Source organism: Neodiprion virginianus, chromosome 4 (assembly GCF_021901495.1).
Source record: "Neodiprion virginianus isolate iyNeoVirg1 chromosome 4, iyNeoVirg1.1, whole genome shotgun sequence".
NCBI lineage: Eukaryota > Metazoa > Arthropoda > Insecta > Hymenoptera > Diprionidae > Neodiprion > Neodiprion virginianus.
In genome coordinates this window covers 23,667,896-23,678,957 of record NC_060880.1, presented here as the reverse complement: position 1 = coordinate 23,678,957, position 11,062 = coordinate 23,667,896, and the positions used below count along the sequence as shown (strand labels likewise).

Below are 11,062 nucleotides of genomic sequence, written 5' to 3'. Positions count from 1 at the left end.
GAGCGCGGCAAGGTCCTCCCTTCCTCTCATCGTCACTCGGCATCCGCATCCGGACACGTGACCCGCGGCACCTCAGGCATCGAAAGTCGAAAAGCACATGGCCGTCGATCGGCACGCGGCATTGATGACGACGTTGTCGAGGTGCCGGTAGTAAACACCGGGAACGACGGCCTCCAGGAACGCCGCCTTCAAGCCGCCCCCGATTTCCGATATTCGAGGAAAGATGAGCGCCTCACTCGCCAGCAGAGCCGCCGCTCTCTTAGTGCCGCAGACGCAGCAGCAGCCGTCGTCGTCGTCGTCGCCGTCGCCGTCACCTCCGTCGCAGTCCTCGAACTCCCTGCAACAACGAAAAGTCTCTGTAAGACAGTTCGCACCGAGTTTCGAAACCAGCAGGAGTCTCACCTTAGCGCTGAAACGACGTGAGTCACGTTCTATTGCTTACTTTAGCGCTGTAAGATTGATCGATCAATCGAGTTTGTTCGGAACAACGATCGATCCTTTAATCGAAGTTACCTCGTCGTAAATCTGCAGGTCGATCGGTATAGAGACCGTCGATTAATCGATATAACCGCACAGCACTAGTTTATGTAATGCACGGCTTTTTATACAAGGATATTTTTGTGGAGACGTTTAGTGGCCTATTTTTTTTTTTTTCTCACAAGTGTTGATCGGTGGATTTCAACTGATATACGGCGAGTGATAGCAAAACGTTCGAAGTGTGCTGTTCGAGTTCGTTTCGGTCGATACTCGAGTTTTTGGTGACAATGGACCATGAAAAAGATTGTTAATTTTCGGTATTTACAACTCTACAATCAATTATTTGATTCGTTTGGAGTTTATTTTATTCAAAAGTGTGTAGATCGAGTTTCGTTATCATATATAGGGAAACGTGGGGCACGACAATTATTTTTTGTCTGTCTATCTGAAATTGAATTTTTCATCGAATATTGACAACTTTTTAATTTAACAAAAGGAAACTGAAAAAAATAGCATCAAAGCAAGAAGAATAAACCAAACAATGATCCTGTCTCTAAATTAGAAGCTGTGAGGGCAACGTGGAGGATACGATTGTTAATAACAATGCTTCCTGTTAATCGATACTAGTAAGAAAAATGTTAAAATGAAACCATAATCGAATTGAATAGCCGGTTGTTGAGGTGTAAATGGTCAAAATTCACTCACTTTTTTATGATTGTAACAAGTTTTTTCGGTAAAGTACAAAAGCTTGTCATATGATCCCAAAAATATTAAAATCAGCAGAGTTATGTCATTTTGAACATTCCACTTGTGACATCTCCTTTAAAATTGTTCATATCTAAGCTTTAGATTGACTTTATCTGAAATAATTTTGTCCATTTAGTTCAACGGATATTCCTGCTTCATGAAATATATTTAGGAGCTTGATCCTTGCAGAATTTTTGCGTGCCATGTCACCTCTTGAAGACAAGGTTTTCGGCTCTGTTGCAGGCTGCAAGAAACCGCGATAGCTAGTCACGTTTCTTTCCGATCCACCTAAGCGATTTTTAATTATTTTCAACACAGTAAACAAACTTAGCACTTACGACCTAAAACAGTCTAGACTTCTTAAGTGACTTTTTGTTCGAACGTTCGGAATCTTAAACATTTTACAAACTGGTAAAATACAGAGATCAGAATTGTTAATACATATCATTTTTTTTCTTTCAAACCCGCTTAAAGTTCCAGTCAATTCAAAGCCAAATACTCAGAAGCAGTAAAGTTTGTTTGTAAATTTTCTTGAAATTGCGGCATAAATCCTGCCGTTGCGTCACGGCCTTCCTGACGGCATAAGCAGCAATACAGCTCACCTAGTTCGCATGGCGTGATTAAAGTTTGCGGTTTAGCTCGCAACGTCCGAGCCCGAAGGATTGTTTTTGTTCAATTTCCGAGATTATAGATCTCACGTAAGCGGCTTGCGGCTAAGCCTCAATTTCCGACAGCTTCGTGAGCCGGTCCGCTGCACGATTGTGCAACGATATCAGTGTGACGGCTCATTCGTCGTGTCGACCTTCGAGTTTTGCGGTGAGAGATCATGCGAATGCCTAATGGATGCTCAAAATGGTGATTCAGGAAATGTTGTCCTCAAGAATCCGGTCGTGGGGATTCGTCGGGATGTTTTAGTTATTTATACGTGCGGTATTAGCGCTAAATCATACGCAAGATTATTCACTCGGTGATGACTTACGGCATTAGCAATCATCAGAAAAATCAGGATAATCCCTCGTCACAAGTTAATTCATAATAGTTACACTGCGCAATATCAAATTCTACCTCGGTAGGCACTCGAATCAATCTTTTTTTTCCTCTACACTGCATTGATTCCACAAATTTAATGGCATCAAGAAAAACATTGAATGTGATCAGGATTCTTAGTTTTCGTAGCATAAAATTTTGAAATTAATGATTTTCTTTGCATTTAACTGTCGATTTCGATTAATGCGATATTCTATCGGTTTCTGTCAGAGCTTAAAATTCAGTTTGATCCATCGCGTTTCAAACAAAATATATAGTCAAATTCTTCAAGTAATATCATTAAACACTTGTTTTTTAAGTACAACATAAACTATGCAAAATTATATGTTTTGCGATTTTCGTTTCGACAAATTTCATACCAAACATTTTACAAACTCCACGTAGAGTCTCTTAATTGTGAAAATCGGCCTCGTGGCGCCATTCTTCATGCGAAATAAAGACATTCTTTCGACATTTATGGCACTTTCTTTAACTTTGCCGATGTTTTACAATATTTAAACAATCAATTTTGGTTTGGAAAACTGAGAGCTTTTTCTGCGATCCTTAGACAATACCTTGATATTTTTTTGTATATAACGATCAGGAATTTCACCCAGTGTGCCCGTTACGCGATTCTACTTAGGTGTGATGTATTAGAGTTCAAGCTTGAGTTGAGCTTTCTCACAAGTCTCATTTCTAAGATATGAACGATTTAAAATAGTGGAGACTCTCAGTTTTTATACGTTTAAATTCGAATGCCTACGAAATCCTGACATGATGCACCATTTTTCTATCAGTGGGCGTTTTGACCATGTAGAAACCTTTGGGGAGAAAAATTTAGATTTCGTCACGGCAAGTTAAGAAATGATTTCCGTTGCATAGCATAGTTGATTCAATCTTCTCGGCAGCCTTTTTGGTCATTCTCATTTCACTTTAAAGTAGCTGTTGCACAGTTTTCGCGCCGAAGAAATCTCGTTCAAGTTAATAATATTACACGGTTACGTATTTTCGCTTTATTTGACTTTAGGAATCCACAAAATCAATTTATAGCTTTGAGCTGAGAATGCTTACATTGCGTACAGTTTTATACTTAAAGCGTACAGATCACCGCTGCGGTAGTCAACGTAATGTAATTTAACGCAATAAATAACCGTAACCACTGAAACTTTCGATACAAGTATGTATCAGCGCAATCAGATTAATTTTCAAACTTCGTCATTAACTAAAAATCGAGCTAAAGATACCAGCGTGTAAAGAATTCCTGATTTTTATCTGCTATGCGTAAAATCTCGGTCTTTATAAGGTTTGATTTCGAAAAAAAAATTTCCAGAGATTTTTGAAACCGTTATTTTTCTATTCTTCTAACTTTTGAATTTCGATTCAGACTGTGGTTCACATTCATCCTTAACCGATTCCGTGACGTACAATAATTCAGCCCTCTCAAATTGAAGCAAATATATACGATTAGAAAAACAGCGTTAATAATTGTTAATTAAGTTTCATGAATCAACCAATTACCGAGTAAGCATAACAGTTTTTTATGCAACCGCGTAGAGAGCTGCCGAAATAATACCCGTTTTTATCGATACTCTTGCTGAGTGTCGTCAAGTCGTGTAACAGTTGATGACCAAAAGCAAGAAATTGAACTGCGTCGTTTAATTCGGTGTTCTGATCATTATAAATAAATAAATAGCACTTGAATTTGTCTCTTCGTAGCTTTTCAGCCTTTCTACCGTAAAGTTTAGCGACGTGACGATGGTTAGGATATCGAGAATTTGTCAATGAAATAGCTGATCGATCAAATCATGCCTCCCGAATCTTGATGATATTCAGTCCCGTGTTGTTTTAATACGTTTTCGACTATGCTAATTAATTTTTACCACGACTTGATAAGGCTTCGTGGATACAAAAACCGATTATGATATACGTTTCAAAATTACGCATTCTCGTGCAACACCTGCAGTTTTTATACGAAACAATAAACGATTATTAGGTTCTTCTTGCTTAATTGAGTCCAAAGAAAAAATGCGTTGAAAACACCATTTTGATCGTAATATTATCGACAATTTGTATGGAGGGAAAAACTTCTCGAATTATAAAATTTGGAGTGAAATTCAAGTTACAACTAATCAAAATCTGACAAACAATACGGGTCTATCATATAAAAAAAAAAGTGGAATGACGCAATCCGTTTCAAATCGTTGACAACCAAGATCGTCTAATAAAAATTCATAACTGATTGTTGTTTTCTTTTACTGAATTACTCTGACCTGATTCTGTTGGGTATAAAATTCGTTCAGTTTGTTAGATCAAACTTTAGTCTGACTATTTTTGATTCTCTCAATCTAATATACATAATTAGTGAACCCATAAAGTTTCCGAAAAAGAATTTAATAAGCTTTCTTTTGTGTTTAGATTATTGAATTTATCGCTCACCCGTTAAACCTGCATAACGTCTCTGTCAGATAATAAATAATTCCCAACCGATTAGTAAATAGAGAAAAGAAAAGAAATCGCCTCGCGGTACGTAACGGGAGACACGTGCTTCGATAATGACAACGACATACAAAATTAGTTATGACCCGCAGTCCAGAGTATATATACAGTTATAATATATAACATACGTATATATGTACAGACTTTTCTGGGTATAGAAAATGTTTACGTATAAAATAACAAAAGCTGCACGCAACACTTGAACCGTACAATTAAACTGCAACTTGACGCTGTATAAATTAAATCAGAATAAACATATGTGCTGTTTTTCTGAAAATTCTCACATGCAAGAAAAGCGTGTCGGTATTCGGAACAACCACCCACACGTACCGTACGGTTGAGCATGGCGCAATGAGTTTGGTGCACCGACTAACACCATTGGCATTCGAGTGACCGGATGAATGTGTCTGTTACATTCACATAGCCGCCGAGGTGACTGTGCCGGAGGAAGAACCGGTGCTCAAACGAGCCGCTCTTCCCGACGAAGCAACACGTCAGGCGACCGAAGCAAGGCGAGACGACACCGACGGAGAAACGGGAGACGAAACGACGCCCGAGATGATGCCGGCCCTCACCCGCATTCCCTCAGCCTCTTCAACCCTGCCGCGGGTCCATCGCCTCACATTGCGCACCGTCACAGCACGTGAGTCGATTTTTCATCCTTTGTCTTGGGCAGGGGTAAGAAAAGTAGAATTGCTGATTGGGAAAAGGATCTGGAGTGTCGAATGTCGATGGACGCGAAAATCTTGTTGGTAGAATTTAAAAATGTGGAAAGCTCAAGCACGGAAAATTGAAAATATAGAAAGTCGATGGACGGAAAGGTCTAAACATGGAACAGCAAGATCGAGAATCTGTATACGATTCTGTATTACCGAGGAGAATCCTTATGATTCTGCAGTTTGGTATTTTTTGTTCTGATATGTGCAATCTTTTACTTTTCCGTTCGGATTCGATTTTCAATATTTTTGAATTGTATAAATCGAAAGAAAAAAAAAATTCTACAACACCGTATGAAATTTTTTGAATCAATACTGTATAGCATTATAAAATTTCATATGGTGAAATGGAATTTTTTTTTCTGCCGACATTTTAAATGATATTTCTTAAATAAAAACCTTCTTTTCCTGAAATAGAACATAAATTATCTCAAAATTCACAAATTAAATGGATAAATTGGAAATATTTGTTGAAAAACTATTAAAATCAATAGGCATTGGAATTCTACTGCGAGTATCTTTTGAATGGCTAGAGTAATCGATTAACCACAAGAGACCATTTTTGTAGAGCGTTCAATTTCCTATAAATATTGACTTTGCGATTGGTTAAACGATCTATTGTTGATAAGATATGACCATTTTTATATGACACTAAATTGAAAATGGAAAACTGTGATGAGCATAATCTTCCCGTTAATATTAAGAGCTCATACTTGGTGAGTACTTTCTAGAGGTACCTAGGAACTAGTTTTCGTGTGTCGGATCCAAAAAATGCAATACTTAATTTTTTTGACCCACCCTAGTCATTACCACTACGAACTTCGGTGAAAAAAATTGATGTTTTTTAGACGTTGAGATTATAATATTTCCACTAGCTACGACTCGTACGAAGTTCCGTTGCTCCTTCTCAATTGTAATTTGATAGCTTGATTTGAAACGGTACATTTTTGAAATGAAGATCATCTTAAATCGTTAAAAATCGAATTAATATAATCAATAACAACGAACTGATATGTATCGATTGGCTTCCAAGTAATAATTCTAATTATCTTGCCAGTGTTAAGAGAATAGAAAAATGGAACGGGCGACAGGTGTGAAGGAGATGATAATCGATTGGCGGTGTTAAGTAGCATTCACTTATAGATACCCAGATGAATCATTATTTCACGGAATCGTTTTCTCGTCAAGCACAACGTTATGTGTATTTGTTATTGTTTCATTTTACGCTGATAGTGACTTCTTTTTTACACTTAATGATATAACGTTACCATCTTTTTCAGTTTTAAATCTCAAATAATCGATTGCGCAAGATTAAAAGTGAGTAACATGATTGACACTCGAGATCAGGTTTTTCTCAAGTCAAATCTAGATTCTCCACTTGTTTTCCATCACTGAGAAGTTATATTAAGAAATACAATATAACTGGTCAAATTTGACAGGCCATTAGTACATATTGACTTTTTACCGATAACAGACGAACTTTCGACGTTGAGTCGAAGTGATTCTGCGTTTAATCATTGCACCGGTCAAAAAAAAAAAAAAAAAATACCATGATTCAGAAATGAGTGTGACTTTCAACATATTATTTGTTTATTTATTTATTTATTCGTCCAATTTTCGGGATAAATTTACTCACAACTATTCGTCAAATTTTGCCTGCAATCAGTCTTGCTTATTCTCAACATTTAAAAACCATCAAATCGAATGTATTTGAAATTTTCCAATCACTTCTTTACCGGCAAAGATCGTACGCACTGCTCTCATTGCACAATGCACAAGCCAGTCGGACACGATAAATCTATCGACGATCGCTATAACGATCAACGGGTGAGTCAATTCCTGACGTCACAGCGAAACCGCTTTCTATCTGTTTTAATATATCGAACTGTGGTATACGTAACGCGTTCAGAAGGAGATGAGTTCACGTATGCAGGTATAACTATCAACATTCCCTGATTCTGTTTTTCACTTTTTAAATTTCCGTTTCACTCCTCGGATGCGTTGTTCTTTCTTTTTTTCAGCAAAAAATTTCAGCCACCCAAGAACAGAAATAAGTACACAAGGATTACTCGTAAGATTTTAAGGACAGACATATCTTCGGACAAAGCCAGAGATATTCTTGTCAGTCAAGTCATGCGAGTCTTATTCGTTTTCAAATGATTTAATTTTTATTATCGTTATACGCCCACGAAGAAATGTTTTCAGCAACTGGAATATGATTGACAGTATTTTTATTAATTGGAAAAATTATTCTCGTTTATCAGCGATATTTTAACAAGCGGAACAAGTGTTTTTTTTTTTCTACATGTAAGCAATAAAAATGTCGTCAATCTGTCAGATTGATTGCAGTACTAAATGAATGATCGGAAAGTAAGACAAAATGTGTATATTGTGGGTTGAAATGTTTGAACATAGATACTTAAAAGTCTGGAATCCAGTCGACAATTTAATGAACTTACATATGAGAAGTGAATGTGCCTATTACTGCACATTCTTTGATATTTGGTAATACAATCGCTGGCTCAATTACCTGTAACGAACATGACAGACAATTGCGAGATCGAAAAAAATTATTAAAATCAACTGTATCTGTTGTGTGATTGCGTTTGTTACAAAAAGAAAAGCATATATTTAATAATGAATATACGCCCTAAATCGAGCAGGATTGATAAAAAAAAGGTTAAAAATACTTCACAAACATTTCTCGGCCGTCGTCCGAGTGACGCACGCCATTCGATTTTATAGGTCGATGCAATTATCTTATTCTATAATACACTATCTATGTCCTACTTGCGTGTCATACATACACGAAGTTTTTATTTTTTAGCAGCTGTGCAAATTTCTCGTTAGTCCCTTTGACACTTTTCAAAATTTTCCGGATTGATTATTTTCTTATTATTACGATTTTCAAACCTGAAGGTTGTGAAAAAATCTAAATTGATTGAGTTGTGTTTTCGAAATTCAGGACGTATGCAATCGACTTTCGTCATGGTTTTTCACCGAAATTTAGTTCGAATTAAATTTAGTATTACATATAGTATACACTTTGAGATCTACGTGATAATCATTCAGAAGTTAAAAATATTCGAAATTTTTCAATCGGAAGTGACAGAACCTTAAAAAATTTCATGGACAACCTAAACTAAACGCGTCGTTTTCTCCCCAAATTTCATCAGAATTGGTCGAGTCATTCTCCCGGGATTCATGATACAACATCATATTCATACATACGTAAACGCGGTATGTAGAAGAGAATTATACAAGTGATGAAACAAGTTTCCAAGTTGAATCAAATATTTTTCACGGAAGTGCCAATGTTCGTGATGACAAATATAATTGGCACTCCGCTAGTCGCGATCGTGCCTAATTGGTTTTCACCATTGTTTGCTACAAACAGTCGGAGGATGTTAATTCAAGCCACGGTTAAAACTGCATTAGAAAGTCCATGTTCTAAGAAAATAGTCAAATTTTCTCTTCATCTACTGGGAATCCAAAAAAAAAAAAATGAATAAATAATGTAAAATGAGTTACTGCAAAATTTCCCACCGATCATCCAATTTAAAGATTGAATATTTGTTTTCTCAGATATACGAATTAGTTTGATTTATTCAAATAATTGTTCTCTGCTTCTTATTTTTTTTTTTTTTTTTATGGAGGCGTTTTCATTGCATGTACATAAGTTTATATGTGTAATATATAAACATTTTTGTAATATAAATTACGAGGAAAAGGATGACCCGTTGCAGATCGCTTCGCAAAATTTGTCGCTGCTAAAGCCTGCAGACAAAACCGCGTGCGATACGATGCGGAAACGTCATCGGTTGTGCAGTGTTTACACTTCGAGAGCCAATTCCCATGACAAGTGCGCGCCTTGGAACTATAATCTAATCCGCACAAGGAAATCCAACCTGCCAACTGAGCTATTTAAATTCTCTTGAGCCTGTGAAGCTGTGCATGCTTCTTTCTTCTTTTCCTCTCAATTTTAAACCATTTTCAACGAAGTCTGTATGTGTAACCTTGGCGAAAAGAAATTTGCAAAGAAATTTGAGATTATTCAAATTATAGACCATTGTTAAAGTTCTTCGGTGTTTTTTTTTCCCCACTCTTTTCAACATCACTTACGCGTTTTTCATTTACACGGTTAGTTGTTCTAATTCTCTTAGAAATTTCACCTCTCCGTAAAAATCTCACCATTTTTCTTCTACAAGTATTTTCTTTTCTACGTTTCTTAGAATTTTTTTTTTCTGCAGCTACTTCTTTCAGCAAACATGAAGTTTATTGTTGTAACGCTTTTTGATGTTGGTCCTGTTTTTTCGAGAAGGTTTGAACTTACTTGATAGAAAATCAAAGAAACTTCGGAAATAGAATAATAACGAAAATTCGAATTTGAAAAACGTGGAATATTGAATTTTAAGAGATAAGATGTCCTCAACTTTTCACTTGCAAAAGTACAAAAACGATTAAAAAAATCTCAAGCAATTGATAAAAAGTTTTTATTCAAATGAATTTTTTCACAAGAATTCTATTCCGAGATCATTGAAGTGAAGTGAAGACTTGAGTACAGGTAAAAAAACGTACCATGGTCAAATTCGGAAACGCCTATTTCAAATAATTGGTTTCGGCTCTGCAGTATGACTTATTATTATCATGCAATGCACGTATTTGAGAGTGACTTAATTGCACGATGAATCATTGAATCGGACTGCCGTCAGTCGTTTCCCACTGCTAATGGCATCGTTTCTGTCTGATGCAGACTGTCGCACGCACACATATCGCATTATAGACCATAGACTGATGTTACAACCGTCACGAGATAATCGAGGCATTGATCGTCGCTTCCGAAGTAGGTTTACGTAGATATATCATACGTACGTACGTACGTACGTACATGTTATACGCGTCACAGACATAGCGATGGCTTTTTTTTAAACACCGTTTAAATTGTAGATCGTTTAATCGTAGTAACTTCTATGAAATTGATGTTCCGCAGTTATATGCAGCATTCCCTTGAAGTTTTGCAGCCAGAATATCGGTGCATATTCTCTGTAACATTCCGCGTCGAATTGGATCAAGGATATGAAATATGACGTGGCCTGCGACGTATTTGATCGGTAAAAATAACTCGGACCATGCCGGTCGAATTTTTCGATGCACAGATAGAGATTAGATTTTGCATCGAGTGTAGACTTGAGGTAAGGAACTACATCCATGTCGGGGATGCGAAAAACGATTGAACGAATCGAATTCTATCGATTAGTAACAGTCGCCGTGTCGTTTTCAATATCTTTTTTAAAAACTAAACATAAGTTGAGAATTGACCTGTTGGTAAAGGGTTGTTTTTAAAATATTGCAACAATTTTAAAAACCGACGTAACAATGAGAAAACAAAATTTATCGAACTCTCAGGTATCCACTCAATTGGCAGACATTGAACCATTGTAACGAACGCAGCTTTAGGTTCTTCGATTAAATTTTTTTCCCACCGTATACGCGTGTCCCCACTTGAAATCAATAACTATAGACAAATACTTCAATTAATAAATCAGTGCGTGTCTGATTTAACCTGATTTCGGACTTCTCAGAATCGCCACTTGGTGTCG

The 11,062-nt window shown here is 36.7% G+C and overlaps 1 protein-coding gene and 1 long non-coding RNA gene across 2 annotated transcripts in view; one reads left to right on the top strand and one right to left on the bottom strand.

Annotated features, from left to right (window-relative positions):
- The first annotated feature begins 209 nt into the window (after positions 1-209).
- The window catches only part of LOC124303294 (dual specificity protein phosphatase 10), a 91,505-nt gene continuing 80,652 nt past the window's right edge, over positions 210-11,062 (top strand). Inside the window, exons 1-2 of the mRNA XM_046760356.1 lie at positions 210-419; positions 5,171-5,389. Of these exons, the coding sequence (XP_046616312.1) occupies positions 224-419; positions 5,171-5,389 (415 nt within the window). The 5' untranslated portion in view covers positions 210-223. The remainder of the gene's footprint in view (positions 420-5,170; positions 5,390-11,062) is intronic.
- Positions 239-11,062, bottom strand: part of LOC124303316 (uncharacterized) — an 81,551-nt gene continuing 70,727 nt past the window's right edge. The window contains exon 4 of the long non-coding RNA XR_006907891.1: positions 239-337. This is a non-coding gene — a long non-coding RNA (uncharacterized LOC124303316). The remainder of the gene's footprint in view (positions 338-11,062) is intronic.